Source organism: Tachypleus tridentatus, chromosome 9, assembly GCF_004210375.1.
Source record: "Tachypleus tridentatus isolate NWPU-2018 chromosome 9, ASM421037v1, whole genome shotgun sequence".
Classification (NCBI taxonomy): domain Eukaryota; kingdom Metazoa; phylum Arthropoda; class Merostomata; order Xiphosura; family Limulidae; genus Tachypleus; species Tachypleus tridentatus.
The window spans coordinates 67026999-67044231 of record NC_134833.1 but is presented as its reverse complement, the minus strand read 5'-3'; the positions used below and the strand labels follow the sequence as shown (position 1 = coordinate 67044231).

General features: G+C 31.1%; 1 protein-coding gene across 5 annotated transcripts; it reads left to right on the top strand.

Moving 5' to 3' along the window:
- The first annotated feature begins 47 nt into the window (after window positions 1-47).
- On the top strand, window positions 48-14288 carry LOC143225374 (uncharacterized). 5 transcript variants are annotated; one of them, XM_076454652.1, is made up of 8 exons: window positions 197-494; window positions 1320-1415; window positions 5446-5817; window positions 6665-6799; window positions 8011-8170; window positions 11183-11342; window positions 12628-12816; window positions 14039-14288. In XM_076454652.1, the coding sequence occupies exons 2-7, from the start codon at window positions 1367-1369 to the stop codon at window positions 12787-12789; spliced, it is 1038 nt and encodes a 345-aa protein (XP_076310767.1). In that variant the 5' UTR covers window positions 197-494; window positions 1320-1366; the 3' UTR covers window positions 12790-12816; window positions 14039-14288. The 5 variants fall into 5 exon arrangements, with proteins under 5 accessions (XP_076310769.1, XP_076310767.1, XP_076310771.1 ...); XM_076454654.1 differs by lacking the exon at window positions 1320-1415 and having other exon boundaries at window positions 48-205; XM_076454656.1 differs by lacking the exon at window positions 14039-14288 and having other exon boundaries at window positions 12647-12784.
- The last annotated feature ends 2945 nt before the right edge of the window (window positions 14289-17233 follow it).

The window sequence follows — 17233 nt, the reverse complement described above, 5'->3', positions numbered from 1 at the left end:
AATCCGTTACAAGCCTAGTTTAATCAGAATCTCATTTGTGATGTATATTTAGACTCAATAACTCTTTTTTTTTTTCTTTTTCAAGTTTAAAGATCGAAACATGTTTGCTCAGTTGTTATGTGTAGTTTATGAATTCAGTAGACGGAAATGTAAGGGCGTTTACGAGAATATCATGTTATATTCTCAAAAAGCCTGCGAGTAGTCGGTAAGGCTGAAAACAATATTATATTAGTATTAAATGAAATGATTTTGATTATTCGAAAGAAACCGAAATTAAACCATAAAAACGAGCAACTGAACTTTCATTAACAACTTAAGTTTTCGAATTTTATTTAAATTGTACTTTTGCACTAAATTTTCCGATACAGTTAAAAGGCGTCTCACATGTGGTACAGAAAGAGTATGGTGTGGATGGAAGCTTTGTTTTAATGCTTAATGGTATATGTTTCATCAGAGATTGAACTGTGTATAAAATCAAGTTTAATTTTCGAGCGGTAAGCTGAATAAACATATAAAATCATAACCTAATTACCAGAATAAAAAATAAGTAAAATCTAGGTACAAGTTTTTCACAGTGGTTTATTTTACGTTTTTAAGCAAATCTTTTAAAAATATTTGAATTTCAGTTTTTAAGTTATCGTGAACATCTGTGTCAATATTTATCACCTTACATTTAATTAAATAGTTTAGAGAGAGAAAACGGAGGTTAATAATGATAAAATATAGATGTTTAGGCTATGTAGGAAGGTTAATAGATCAATCGTATAAACTTACAATTTATATTTTTTGTTTTATCGTTACTAATTCTCAATGAATGTGTTTTTAAAATTGAATTTTTTTTCTTTGGTATGTTACTTTTAGTGTTTTAAGGTGCAGTTAGGGTAGTGGTTCCCAAAATTTTGCATGATGCATGCAACCCTTTGCCTAGAAATACTTCCTTTGGAATGACCTTAATTTAAAAAAAAAATTCTAAGAAATGATAATAATGCATTATTAAACTTTTAATTAGTAAAATGAATGTGGATACAACATATTGAATTACTAAATTATAAACATATATTATTTGACAGAAGGATATGGAAGGAGAAGTGTAACTGATTTACTGAGCAGTTTCCCAACTGTAACATTAGATTTTTAGTTGTAGCTCTGTTTACAATCACCTTTCTTGAGTTACACTAAATAAGGAAATTTCTGATTTGTAGTGTAATTAAGTGTGATATATTTTTTAAGAATTGTCGTAATTTTATTAGTTTTATTCTTATTTCATATTAGGTAACATGCAATAAAATATAAAATAATTTTTTCTTTAAATTTTACAGAAAAATGATACTTTCAGAAATGTTTACAACCTCAACTCAAATATTCCATGACCCATACTTTGGAAAACCCAGAGTTAGAACTAATGTTTATTATAAGTATAAAAGATTTTGATGAGACATTCTGTTTGTTAGTGATTAATAGAAATGATTTCTTTCATACATTTGATTCTTATTATTTTTCATTCAGTAAGATTAAAATATGAAATTACCAAAAAATAAAAATTAGGTTTTGTGTAACAGTATCATATTAACTGTAAATTATTGATTATGTCCTCAAATTATACTGCTTAATAAATGTTTTAAATCAGTAATAAATAAACACAGAAGGTAACTGTGACATTTTGATGACTAACTGAATGCTTGTCAGTGTTAAATATTGTTTAGAATAAATATTCTCAGCTGTACTAGCCACGTTTCATGTTTTATACTGATGCATAGGAATCTGAGAGTTTGTATTTGAATCATATATGAGGGTTATTTCTAATTCATCAACTTTTCAGTTTGATTTCTTGTTTGTAAAAGTACAGTATATTAGACTGTGTTTGGTGATCATACTTTACTTATTAAAAGTCATGTAGACTTGTTTCAAGTCCTCAGTTTTTCTATTTAGGTATTTAATTTCCACTTTTACATTTCATTTATGGTGTAGGAAAGTTAATTAATCTTTTATAAAGAACCTATGCAATCCCAAACTGTTACTCTAGTCTGCTGGAAGAACAGTGCTATACTTTTAAAATCAACAGAAGAGTTGTCTGTAAAGATTATTTTCTCAACCATAAATGTCAGCCATAGCTCTTTTTCATTACAAATTCAGTAATATGAGATACATAAATTTTATGCCACATTAAAACATGAAAAAATTTGAAAACATTCCTGATTGACTTGTATCAAGTCATAAATTGTAAACAATGTCATAAAGGAAAGTTTAGAGTAATATTAATTTCATCATGGTAGAAACTGGTTTTGAGTTTTTAATCCATAATTTTACTCTTATTATTTATCATCATTTCAGATTTAGAATTTGCAACTCCTCATATTGTTTCTGTTTATCAAAATACCTAACTAATAATTTTGTAAAATTAAAATTATCACTTGTCAAATGTATAAAGTAATTTTTTCTCAGAATGAAAGTCATATAATAATTTACAAATTATAATATGGCTGAATATATCACTGGCATCAATTAATGAACCAATTCATTACAAGTAATATTGTTTTATCATTGTGAGCAATGTAGTTGAGTTATTATAAGTAGTATAGTTTGAAGGTTATATTTAATTAGGTATACTCATTGCTAGGTATGTGTGCTTAATTGTTTTCTATACAGGTGGTTTGTTTTGATCAGAAATAAATGTTTTTAGTAGTTGATAAAAGCAAATCATATGCAGTTTTGAGAACTACATAGCAAGACTCAGAATACATGTGGTATTTTAGTGTACCATGTGCTTCTTTTTTTACATATGTGGGTTTTAAGCTATTTTTCTATTCTTTTGAGGGAGGATATTGCTAATTGTGACACATTAGTGATGTCGAGAAACCAACTTGTTGAGAAATTTATATGCAAAAACGGCTTGTTTGGGTTGAGAAAATATTTTACATAGAAGAGCGAACAACGTTTCAACCTTCTTCGGTCATCGTCAGGTTCACAAAGAAAGAGGTAACTGACCAGAAGCTGACCACATGTTTGAAAGGGGTTGTGTTACTGTGTGTCGAAATGTAGAGGGCGGTATTAGATGTGACACATTGTGTAAAGATATTAACATCAGAGACCTTTAACATTTTTTAAGGTGACATCTAGGGGTTGTGGTGTCACCTGTGTTGAGATTGACCAGTCAAGTGGATAACACTTTTCTGGTCTTGTAAATTAAGGAACATAGCATTTGGTTATCTGGCCTTGTACATCAGTTGAGTAGTATTGTCCACAATGTGGTCATCACTAGTCTGCCCTGTGACCTAAAAGCCAACTGTCCTATGTATGTACACACACTGTTTATTTTTGATGCTGAATAAAGTGTTGTATCACACATTGTGTCCAGCCTTGTTACTTTTGTTTTCACCAACTCAGTAAGAGATTTAGTACTTTTTGTAATCTATATCTGTTATCTATCTGATGTAGCTCTGCAGATGATCCAGTTTACCACACATGTGAAAGAAAACTCAAGAAAGAATTGTCTTTAATTTAAAAGTATAGCAATGTACAAACTTAGTTTCAACAAAGATGGATCATTACGAGAGAATAACATCCTGATTGTAGGCTTATAGTAATGTGTAAACTCAGCTTCAACAAAGATGGATTGCTATGAGAAAGTAACATCCTGATTGTAGGCTTATAGTAATGTATAAACTATGAGAGACTAACATCCTGATTGTAAGCTTCTGATCATCTCAGGCATTTTATGTTTGCTATATCCTTTTATCTCCTGTTGAACCTTTTAAACTACTGATCTCCATTACCAGTATGGGAAATTCAATATTTTAAGTCAGTCACCCTGTTATATAGTAAAACTGAAACCTTGTCTTGTTTTAACCAAACCTTTAACTTGTGTTTTCTCACCCTGATGGCTTTAGAAGTAAAACTGAAACCTTGTCTTGTTTGTAAGATGTTAGTTGCTTTATCACTAGCAACAGAGCACTGTTTGATGGCATGTTACTTATCCACCAATTTACCAAGATTCATTTCTTCAGCCATGCTTTTAAATGTGTTCCATGTATATTAAGCATGTGATGTAAATGATGATAACTCAGATGCATTTCCCTGAACTTGCTGTAATTGAAGGACATTTTTCATCTGTTTTTTCCAACTTACTAATTGATCCAAGTTAATTTGTAATATTTAATACATCTAGAAATACCTAAAACTTTAATTATATAGTTATCAATAACATAAATGTAAGTAAGAAAAAGAAGATGTCCAAGAAGTAATTATAAAGACACTTCATTAGTAACAGGTCCAATTTGACTGGATTCTGGTAATAACAACCATTTGTGCCCTCTCATCCAACCACCCTACAATCAAATTAACTAGTCTTTACCAAACTCCCAGTATTATAGCTTTCACTAATAATCCATGTGGCACTTTACCAAAGTCTTTATGCAAAATGAATTGCACCAAGTCCATACACTTTATGTTGTACAGAAAACAAGAAACATCTTCAGACAAGAGGGAATCATTAATAACCATGGCTGTATTTAGATCTCAGATTGGTAAAGTAATGGAGCTATGAGTTAAAGGTTTGTAATTGAAAAAAAAAAAAACTGAGCCATTCTATGAGCCTCAACATAGTGGCTATTAATACTAACAGATTAGTAAGGCAACAATTCTTCCTTTTAATGAATCTGTATCTACTTTCTCTTATGATGTTTTTTTCAGTAGATGATTTTATCAAGTTTTGTTTATCAGACAATAGAATATTTTTTCCTGCAAAAGTAAGACAACGATAATACTGATCACATCTTCCTTCAGAATATTTATATCAGTATCTATTTTGAATACTTTTGTTATTAATCTTACAAATTTAAGAGAGACAGTTGAGCATTCCAGTTCTTAGACACATCTGTTATTGTATAGGTGAAACCTTGATATTCACCTGAGAAAAGTTGAAGACAGAAGATTTATCTTTTGTGACAAATTTTAATCATTGCACACTTTCATTTGTATCATTTAAGAAATGATATGAACATTTATATCTTAAATGTTAACCAAAGTCTCTAAATGCTGATAGATTGTGAACATTATCCTTGGAAACTACAACAAGTAAGAAACTAAGAGTTATAAACATCTAGTGGATTAAGGAAGTATCATCTGTGTTCCACAGTTTTGGAAGTTGAAACATGTTATACATTTAGTCTTTAATTTTGAAAGTCAAACTGTATAACATGTTTCAACTTCCAAAACTATGGAATATAGACGATACTTCCTTGATTCACTGGATGTTGATAACTCTTAGTTTCTTACTTGTTGTAGTTTCCAAGGGTAATGTTCACAATCTGTCAGCATTTACAGACTTTGGTTAGTATTTAAGAATGAAGGTTTTGTGTTTTGTCAGAGTGATTAAACCAAATTTTTCATCTGAGTGTGGTTTTAAAATGAAGTAATTGTTTGAGGAGAATTTTCATTTATTTTTAGAGATGGACATCTGCAGTTTACCAACAGAAATCCAAGAGAGAATTTTAAGTTTCCTTGATGGTCAGTCTTTAGCCAGAGTTCAGCAAGTTTGTCATCTTTGGTTTCATCTTGTTCAAAATCTTTCAGAGGTAGGAGAAATTTGGAAGAACTGCTGTTTTAGAGAAATTGCTATTGATGTGTTAAGAGAATTAGTAGGTTGTAAAGAAGTTACAAATAAGTGTGGCTTTCCTGTTCATGAAAAATCTTTGAATGTCAACTGGAAATCATCTTACCAGCGTTGGTTCACGGGTGGTGCCATATCTCACTGGCCATACTGGATCAAATCCTTTCCATATTTTGACAGTATTCCTATAACTTGTGTGAAATTTGCAGGTATGATTAATAAAACATAAGGCATAAGAGTAACTAAGTCTTTTTATTATTGGAATTTAGCTGCTGGTAGCATGGGCATGATATAAATTTTATATTAATAAATGAAGCAGAATATTTAAGTGTCAAGGCCCCCAGTATGTGTTTTATGAAAAGCATGTTCATGACACTTGTGTGGTGTTTGACACTGTTGAAAATCTACAGAATGATAAACTCTCATTCTTAGACTTTTTTTTTGTAAGTGAACAGGATAAACTTACCACTACAGTGTATCATGTGTCAACTTTAACTGAAATTTACTCACATTTTGAAAGTTTCAATCCTTCAGTTACTAAAAAAATTTGGTTAAAACATACTATATGGAGCATATAAGTATCTGTAAATTGATAAGTTCAGTTAAAAACAAATCTAAAATGGAGTAAGTTAAAATATTACTAAATTTTGTTTATTTATGTTGGAAATACTTTTTATGGTGTGTACATTATTTTGGATCATGTTTCACCTTATTTCTTCTTGTGGATCATGTTCCACCTTATTTCTTCTTGTGGATCATGTTCCACCTTATTTCTTATTGTGGATCATGTTCCACCTTATTTCTTATTGTGGATCACATTCCACCTTATTTCTTATTGTGGATCACATTCCACCTTATTTCTTATTGTGGATCACGTTCCACCTTATTTCTTATTGTGGATCACGTTCCACCTTATTTCTTATTGTGGATCACGTTCCACCTTATTTCTTATTGTGGATCATGTTCCACCTTATTTCTTATTGTGGATCATGTTCCACCTTACACCTTATTGTGGATCACGTTCCACCTTACACCTTATTGTGGATCATGTTCCAGGTAGCTGTATAATTACTGGACATCGTAATGGGAACATTTGTGCTTGGAACTCTTTATCCGGAGAGTTGGAAAATCTAATTACAAATCACCTAGCCCTTGTGACCGATATTGAACTTGTAGATATCTTAAACAGAGGTAAGGAAAAATACACTTAACACAATTATATCCTTGCTAAAGCTATTTTATGCATGAATAAAACAAAGCTAATGAAATATTTTTATTACAGTAAATACACTTTAAAAATTCTTGAAATTGTTTCATACAAGTTTAATAAAATTTATGTAGTTTAAAAATTATTTCAGAGTATTTGATACTATGAAACCGGTTATGTTAGACCTTTTTGGTAAGTTCAACAGAATTAGTAAATGGTAAGAGTCTAGAACAACAGGAAAACTTGAAAAACAAATTTTGATGCGACTTTTCTGTTTCATTAAACGAAAATAGGAAGTAATTAATAAGTGAAAATCATATAAAATGTTAAATTACTGAACTATTTGGATCATCAGATATGTCTGTTAAAAGAAATACATTTTGTGTGTAAAAACTGTTGTTAGTGTTTGTTAGATACCAACTAGTATTATAATCTGGATCATCAGATATGTCTATTGAAACAAACATTTCATGTGTGGATTGTGTTGTTAGTGTTAGATACCAATCTGTATTATAATCTGGATCATAGTTTCAGTGTTTACCTTCATGTGCTTACTTATGCTTCATCAACTTGGAAGAAGTTTTTCACACCATAGTGGTAGTTGTAACAAAGTGAAAGAAGTCATGTATAGTAGTTTCATTTTATATTGCTTTCCTTTATTAACCTCCTTGTTAATATTGACTTGAAAGGTTAAGGTTTATTGTTGAGGCATTTTTCCACCTATCATTGACATCCACTGTTTTTGTTACTGATCCTGTAAAATCATTCTAATCAACATGTTGAAGTGTTGTAATTGAAAACTGAAATTGTATATGTATTTTTTATGGTTCATTAGACGTTATTCTGTTTGATAATGTGACTAGGTGTAAGTACACTACTGTGTTGGAGAGTATTGTATAAAATTCTCTTATTTATTAAGCACAATTCATTAGTAAATCTTTATTTTGATGAAATAATTAAGAAGAAGCATAAATAGATTATTTGAACATGTACATAAAAATGTACAGAGACCACAAAAGAAGAGATTACAACACCTAAATGGACTAAAATATACATTGATTGCTGTAGAGAATTGAAGTCCATGTAAGATTTAGTTTTGAGCTGTTGGGGTAAGAGTACAAAATATGTGATGTTAAATAAACAGATATTTTGTATTGTCATTTATTGTTCAATTTTGAAACTTGTTTCTTTTGAGGTCCTTACAATTTAGGAGAAGAAAGACTTACCCATCATCATGTTATATCAGTATCTAAGGACAGAACAATTCATGTTTGTCCAATTAAAGAATACAACAATGGCACAGAATCTAACAAAGTTATCATTTATCAACACAGCAACATTCTAGAAACTGTAAGGTATGTTATTTTATAAATAAAGTGAGTAGAGGTTTGTTCACATAGCTGTAAGTGTGCATTAAAAACTCAGTAGTGTGAATGTAAGTCTTGTCTGACGATGTCTCAACACATTATCATTAAAAATCAGAATTTGTTCACTGTAAAAGTTGCTGTTATTGTATTTTTTAATTATTTGATTGGTCTTATGATTCATTTAAAATATTTTATTTTTAAAAGTGATTATGTTATTAGTCTAACCATTAGATGCTCGGGCTTAGTCTTTGAATTTCAGGTTTGTATTAGCAAATATTTGGTGAATAATTTGATTTTTTTTCAGTACATCTTTTTCTATTCATTGTTTATATTAAAATAGATTCTATTTCAGAATTCATTAACTCTAAACCCATAATTTTTTGCATGTTCTGCCTGAATTATTTTCATGATTTACTGATGCAGTTGAACTTGTATTAAATAGCCACATAAGGAACTGTCAAAAATTGAGTGCTTAAGACAGGTGGTCAGTTGAATGATTTTTTTACTTCAAACAAACTAATAGCATAATTAAAAATATTAAAATACATGCATAAGTTACATTTAATTATCACAGTTAGTACTTTAAAGATTAAAATTAAAAACACGTTATTGAAAATTCAATACAGTCACTTAACTGATGTTTGACTGCACAAAAGAATGAGATTTTTTATCTTAAAACGGAAACTGCATCTGTTGCAACTTCAAGAAGTTCTGTATAGCCATGTTTCAAGGAGTGGTTCTTTGTTTCATCTGCAGCATTTCCACATTTTGACAATGTCACGTCTTCTTCATGTATCATTTTATCATCATTGCTTACATTTAAGCACTCATCAGTTCTTGAGCTTGTTGACAAGGATTTGTTGGTATGGATGTTCCAGTCAGTGGTGGATGGGTCCCCTGAGGTTGCCAACTGACAGCCCAAAAGCAACAAGTTCCATGAAACTACAACCAACACATTTGCAGGCTAGCTTGACCGTTGAGATTGGCACATCATCTTGAACTTCAGACTCATCACAGTTGTTGAAGTTGATCATCAACATACTTTCACGCTGGATTCTACCAATATATAGAACTGCTTCACAATATCACTGCTGTTAGTTTGGTTGTTTGTCCAAGTGGCTGAGCTGCAAACATAATTGAAAATGAAATAATTTTTACATTTGATCAGTGTCAAAAATAAAATAAATCAAACAATGTAAATTGTTCAATTTCAAGAACACAAAGATTTGATAATTAAAATGTGTTTTAAAATTTCAGAAAAAATATTGTTCCAGTCATTTTCTAACTTTCAGCTTCACAGTTTGTATGATGCCTTGATCCATTGGCTGTTGGAAACATGTTGTTTTGAATGTAGATTTACATTGACTGTTTTTATGTTCTGGTGTGAAGTGGCATTGTATACAAAAAAAGAGTAACATTCTGATTTATGTTTCTGTCCAAGTACCATACATAATAATAATAATAATTTTAAAAAAATGTTACCTCTTCATGCTTTGTTGTTGTTGTGTTTGTAGATTACAGGCAGACTGGAAATTTTCAAATTCTTAAAAGCCTTTTGTTCTCTTGATTTAGCAATAATGATTGGCTTGAACTTTTCTCCAGTCATTGAAGCACATACACACAGACAGTTATAAGTTTGGAGGCCTTTTCATCAGCACAGTTTTCATTTTTCACATGAAATGTTTTCATTAGTGTGTCTTGAAAAAAAACCAAAAAAAGTTTAATTCCTGTTCAGGATACTGAGTGGTTCATAACCTTCACATTTTGCTAGTTTGTCTTTCTGACCTGCCACAACAGTTTAATTATAACCTTCACACAGTTGTCCTTGTTTGATTTTCTGATCTGCCACAACAGTTTGGTTAATATTACCTCTTTGTCCAGATTGTGAACCAAAATAAATAATGTGCCTCTTTAAAAACACTGGAGCCATCTGTTATAAGTCTTAAATTACAGTTTGTTTAACTGATAAGCAAATTTAAAAGCCTTTTTTTTTCATATTAAATCTACAGCTAGTTAAATCCTTGAAGAAAGTTGATTTGTAACTTCATTACCTGTGGAATGTCTCTGTCATTTTGTTGACAATGGAGCATTGCTTTCATAATCAATAATTTCCATTTTTCTCTTCAAAATATTGTAGGTTTGTGTTCTTCCCACTTGAAATTGCACTGCTGATTTTCTGGATTATGATCCACTTTTGCTAGTTCTAAAACTTTGTATCTCATCCAAAGTTAATACTTTGTGATTAGAAAAGGTTCTCTTACATAAAATATTGTCTTTAAAACAAGATCCTACGTAAAGTCCTTTTAAAATATCTAAAAACATTTACTTTAGTCTAAAACAATTGTTTGAGCAAAAATAAAAGTTTGATTAGCAGTGCTTACTTTCCAAACAATGGTTGGTTTTGACAAGTATATTGGTTGTGTGTTTAGTAACTGATATTGTGATGATGGCTTCAAGTCTCTCACAATACTCAAAAGAGAGTGATATCAACAAAATCACACAGAATCTCAATTAAATGTAGTTTCCAGTGTAAAAACATGGGTCCTTAATAGGATAATATGGAGTGTGTTGGTGAATAGCTAGTGATGGCTGTGTTAGGCAGTTGATCACTTATTTAAGGGTCAACATACAGGAAAAGTTATTGAAGATGACCACATAAGGCAGAGGACTGCTTAATAAAGATGGACACTTGGGCAGGTTTCACTGTAATTATAATTATATATAATTATCACCATATATTTAAAATTTCGCTTTTCTTAATTTTGTCAATAGTAACATGGTTTGTGTTAGCTTTCAGCCAAAGAGACATAAACATCATCAAATGCTGTCTGTCCAAAAGATAAATTGAGATTTTTGGTTGGACACTGTGATTGTTCTCTTGGTTTAAAGAGTTAATTTATTAAGAAATTGTTTTTGTGAGCTCATGTATGTGACATATTAGTTACTTAATTTGGTTCAGAATACTGGAATGATACTTTTTGTTTTGTTTCTTTTTTACAGAGTTTTTGGAGAATGTTTTGCAGTGAACTGTATAGATAGTACAATGTCTGTCTGGCACATGGCAGCCCCTTCTGATCCATTTGGTATGATGACAGTCTCCCTTAGAGTTGTTGTACACTGTCCCATCCAGATTAAATGGATGGGGTTTTGGAGAGATCAGGTGAATATGTTTCCATGAAGCTTTTCTTAGCTGTAACTAATAAGATGAGAAATTAAACTCACTTTTCATTTTGTTTCAGCAATTTTTTTTTTAATGTGATGGCTGAATACTTCAGGTAAGTAATGTGCAGATCTTAATTTTCTTTCAATAAAGGTAGGATAAGGATTGTGATTTATAAATTTTAATATCTTGTTTTACAATAAACTTTTCAATGATACATGAAACCTTTCTCAGTATTTAGTTATACAATACATGACAGAAATATATTTACCAGTTTGTTGAAACATCCCATGATGCAACATCATTCTGTTATTGTACCAGCCATTTTGAGAATATATGTATAATTATGTTTGTTTGGTGTTTATTCTGTCTTGGTTAGATGTTCAGTAATGTGTAGTTATGTTTGGTGTTTATTCTGTCTTGGTTAGATGTTCAGTAATGTGTAGTTATGTTTGGTGTTTATTCTGTCTTGGTTAGATGTTCAGTAATGTGTAGTTATGTTTGGTGTTTATTCTGTCGTGATTAAATGTTTAGTAATGTGTTGTATTGTTTGGTGTTTATTCTGTCTTTGTTAGATGTTGAATCATGTGGTTATGTTTATTCTTTCTGTCTTGGTTAGATGTTGAATCATCAGTAGTTATGTTAGGTGATTATTCTGTCTTGGTTGAATACTGAATCATCTGTAGTTGTGTTTTTTTGGTGTTTATTCTGTCTTAGATGTTGAATCATGTGGTTATGTTTGTTTGGCATTTATTTGGTTTTGGTTAAATGTTGAATCATCTGTATTTATGTTTGTTAGGTGTTTATTCTGTCTTAGTTAGATGTTGAATCGTGTGGTTATGTTTGTTTGGTGTTTATTCTCTCTTATTTTATCAGGTCAAATGATATTTGAAATTTCAGGAAACTAATGTGAATATAAAGAGTTAATTACACTTTGTTTAATCCAATTGTGACTTGCTGCTGTGGGAATGCATTCATTTAGTAGAACTGAATCCATTTGTATCACATACATGTGCATCTCTCTCACATGGAAAATAAAATGTTAAATTGTTTCTTTACAGTAGTTAATAGTAAAACGTCCAAAAGCTTGAAATCTGACTTGAAAACAGCTACATACACTTTTATATTGGCTTTCACTACAATTGTTTTCCTGATTAAGTGATTGGCATTAGGCTTGTCACTATTTTAATTGAAACAAATATGCAAAATTAATTTAATCCAAGTAAATATTTTTTATAGACAACCTAAGAATATTTTAACTGATGTTTTCTCCATGTGACTTCAGATTATATGCTTTTGCCCAGATGGATCTCGTCGGTTGTTTTCTTTAGAAGAAGAAGATTGGTTACTGACTTCTACTAATAGTCCCAATTTTTCCTACTTGATAAATATTGCATTCAAGAAAGGGAGTATCATGGTTTGGTTATTGTTCACGCTTACGTGTTGAGAGAAGGAATAATATTTCTTTTTACAGGTAAGAGATTACTAAATATATAGTGTTATTTAGTTGATCAATGCATTTGTTTAACTTAAATGTAATGAACTATGTATACACTGTATGTATGAAACAGTGATGTGGAAATCCATTTGTGATCTTAGGAAAAACATGGCTTCAAAATGTCAGTTTTATAAAGTAAAAACGGGCCCAGCATGGCCAGGTGGTTAAAACACTTGACTCGTAATCTGAGAGTGGCAGGTTTGAATCCCCATTACGTCAAATGTGCTTGACCTTTCAGCCATGGAAGCATTATAATGTGAAGGTCAATCCCACTATTCATTGGTAAAAGAGTAGTCCAAGATTTGGCAGTGGGTGGTGATTTCTAGCTGCCTTCCCTGTAGTCTTACACAGCTAAATTAGGGAAGGCTAGTGCAGATAGCCCTCGGTAGCTTTGTAAAATCCAAAATAAGTCAAACAAAACCAATAAAGTAAAAAACCCTAGAGTTTATGAAAGGTTTTTTTTCATCAGAGGCAAACTGGAAATTGTAAGAGAGGAGAAGGAGAAGATTGTTTCAAAGCATATTCGATACTTTACTGAAATAACTCAGGGTTATCTGCATTGCAGTTGAAAATTAACATACTTAACCCTTCTGAAACTAGGAGATGATATAATCGTGTATAACAAAATATAATCTTTATTAAAAGAATGCTGATAGCATTAACTGGACATATCTCTCACTGAATGGGAATAATAAATATAGAAGTACCAGACAAGTGTGATGTTAATTATAGACGTATTATTTACTCCTGATGAAGAAGAGACCATGTGATTAAACTTGAATTGTCTCTTGATTAACTTGTCACCAATACATAAGCAAAAAAACTACTGTATAATAGGTTTTTTTATAGATAAAGTATGGTTAATTGATGAGGTTCTCTAAAAAGTGAGTTGAATCCAAGAGTGCTAGTGAAGAAGGAACAGCTTGAAGAGTAATTGTTGAGCCAGTAATTTGCAGTTAAGAATAGTTATTCAAGGCTATTTGAAAAGAAATGAAAATGTACTTTTTGTACATAAAAGTCTATTAAAGTAATGTGAAGTGTGGAACTTGATATCATTGAACAATGTATCTCACATAATAGTTTAGATATATATTCATTACGCTTCAAATTTCTGCTCACATAATTATTTTTCTCTGTTAAGTGCATTCTGAAAGATGCATGGTTATTGTAACTTGATATATTTTTTTCTTTCATCCAGCTGACCACCTGATGTGCATTTCTTTAGACGGACAGACTTATAGTGTGTACAGAACCACAGAAGCCCTACATAGTTATGTTGTTTGTGTGGCTCTAAATGGGCGTTTATTAGCGCTAGGAACAGAGAAAGGAAGTGTTCATTTTTACAAGGTCAGGCAGTCAAAGGATATTTTGCAGTTAAACTTAAGTAAGCCAGACTGTTCTGTAAGCCTGAGTGAAGCATCTATAATTGCAATAAATCTTTCTGTTGATTCCTTAGTCCCTGTAGCTGTTGCCACAACAACAGAAACAATATACACTATTAGATGGTTTTTTCCAAACCACAATAACACTGACAAAGATATTGGTGATATGGACCTGAAATGTGTACTAAATACAAAGTTGTATAAAAACTAGCTATAATTTATAGAATATCATCAAACATTGTAACTAGTGTTTCTCTCAGCATGTTCTTTTATAACAAAACCAAGAAAGAAAAATGTCTTTACAACAAAAGAGAGTTTACTCGAAGGGATTGTTTTGTATGTAAATATGAAATGTCTTTATTAAAGTATGTGCTACATGAAAAGTCTAATTAGTAATATTTTTCCATTGGATAAGTTAGTTTAAAAGCAAATAATGAGATATATTTAATTATTCTCAAGATATAGAACAAAAACAAGTGTTTGTGGGTCAGTACAGAATATGGTTAAAATAGAAATATTTTAAAAGAAATGTCTAAATGACTGAGAGGGAGTGGTTTACTTGACAAAGATTTCACCTTTTAATTTTTAACCTAGATCATTTTAAAACAATAGTGATTCTGATTTTTTAAATATATTTTTAAAATCTAGCATTGTCTAATATCTTAATATCTAAACAAAATAACAAGTGTTTTCTCTAAAATTATTTAAAATTATGTGTTGAGAACATGTGTAACTACTAATACAGCTAAGGTGTTACTTACAAGTGTAACTACTAATACAACTAGCATGTTAGTTATGTGTAAGTACTAGTACAACTAGTGTGTTAGTTATGCATGTAAGTATCAGTACAATCAGCATGTTAGTTATGTGTGTAAGTACCGGTACAACCAGAGTGTTAGTTACACGTGTAAGTACCGGTACAACCAGAGTGTTAGTTACACGTGTAAGTACCGGTACAACCAGAGTGTTAGTTACACGTGTAAGTACTGGTACAACCAGAGTGTTAGTTACACGTGTAAGTACCGGTACAACCAGAGTGTTAGTTATACGTGTAAGTACTGGTACAACTAGTGTGTTATGTGTATGGTTATATAATTAATGCATTGTGTACAATGAACTGGATAGCAACTACTTATTGTAGAAGCATTTCCAAAATTTTCTGTCTTTTATCTTCAGATCATTATGTCATCATCATTGGGTTCTTGGTAAGTGTTTCAGTCTAAGATGGCCAAGGGCTTAGTAGAAACCTTGGAAGATAATTAGGGCTACTCAATAAGTATGTATAAACTGTTGCAGGTTTTTTTATAGTGTCCTTGAGAATGTGTGGGAACTAGATTGTTTATCTGTCATTGTGAGTGGTGGAAAGAATGCATGTGATTGTAGCCAGTGGTAGCTTTCTTCTAATTCTGCATCTCTATTTAGTGAAGGTTTTATGTTAATGTAGAAACATTCTCTAATTCTTCTTCCAAAATTTGTCTGTGTTGGTTCTAGTTTAATCTCAGTTGGCGTGATGTCTTATAATGGCCAAATTTTTTTTTTTATGTCTTGTTTTGCTGTTGTGTTCTTTTAATCTTTTCCTGAGTTGTTTTCCTGTTTGTCCAGTGAAACCAAACCTCTCTTGTAGAAAACGGAAAGTTGCCACAAGCTAAGGCCTTCTTCCTCAAGTATAAATCCACAGAAGCATTCCAAATTTGGTATATTAATTCACTTAAACTTGATATAATAAATTGTAAGTTTAGAACATGTTGCCATGAGGGTTTGTGTGTTAAATGTTTAAGATTATCTACAGTGCTGAAAACCATTTTGTATCTCATTATTGTGTGATTCAGTGATACATTCTGGGCTCTTAATGACACTCTTTCAAAGTTGTTCACTCTTGAAGAAGCTGTTTGTAACAAGCTTAGCTTTGAAAATTAGCAAAATAGTGATTCTCTAATGAAAGTTAGTTTTTTGATTTAGTCCAGAAAATAAAATATCTCTCTAAATCATGCAGAGGATCTGACACGAGTAATTTGTCCAGATTTCCACTTGAAAATAAAAAATGTAAAATGGGCGAAGTTTCATTAAACGTAATGATCTGTTGCATTTGTACCAAAACAAGAGTTAAAGAAATCTACACACACAATAGATACAATGTTCAGAATATTTGGATATGGAAAAATTTAAACATTCTATAAATACAAAGTAAGAAAATAATTATAAATTATCCAACAATGTTTTGACTTAAGTTAAAGCGAAGTTAACAGTAAATTATAAAAATTTATTTTTTAGGCTTTCATCTGCTCTTGAAACTACATCCATCATATTGGGCTAGATAAAATTATGCCCCAATCTTCATTCTAATAAGCTGGTGTGAAGATTAGTAAGGTCTCTCTGTAGAAGCTTATCATATAGTCTTTACTAGTGTGTATAAACAGTGTTTGAAGACCTTGTTTCATAATATCTAATCCACAAAAGCCCACCAAAGTTTCATATGAGAACTTTAAAATGTAATTGCTATGAGTTCATTTCCTTCAGCTACCTTAATTGTGAAAAGAACCATTTTTTTTTTATGTATGGGTAGAAGATTGTGAAATGTTAGTTTATGCACTTTTGTTATGTTCTAGTCCTATTTTGTAAATGGTAACAGGAGATATGCCTGTCTGCATTGCAGTGGTTTTTGGGTCAAATAGAAATGTGGCTTTATTGCTATCCTAAACACACAGTTGTTCAAGTTTATTGTAATGTGGTTTCAGTGCTAACTCGATCTGTTTGAGTCTGTTGATGAGCAACTTTATAGCTACCCCTAACACTGTTGTTCAAATGCATCTGTCACCAAATGTGGTTTGTACGATGTATTGCTGATGGAAAGATATACAGACGAAAAGAGATCAAATTCAAATGCCACTCCCCCCCCCTCCCAAAATCATTCCTTGAGGGTTCCATGAGTATATATTAAAAAGGTGAAACCAACAACACGAAAATGGACCTGGAACAGCCTATATGGTATTGTTGGGACAAGGCTGCTGTGA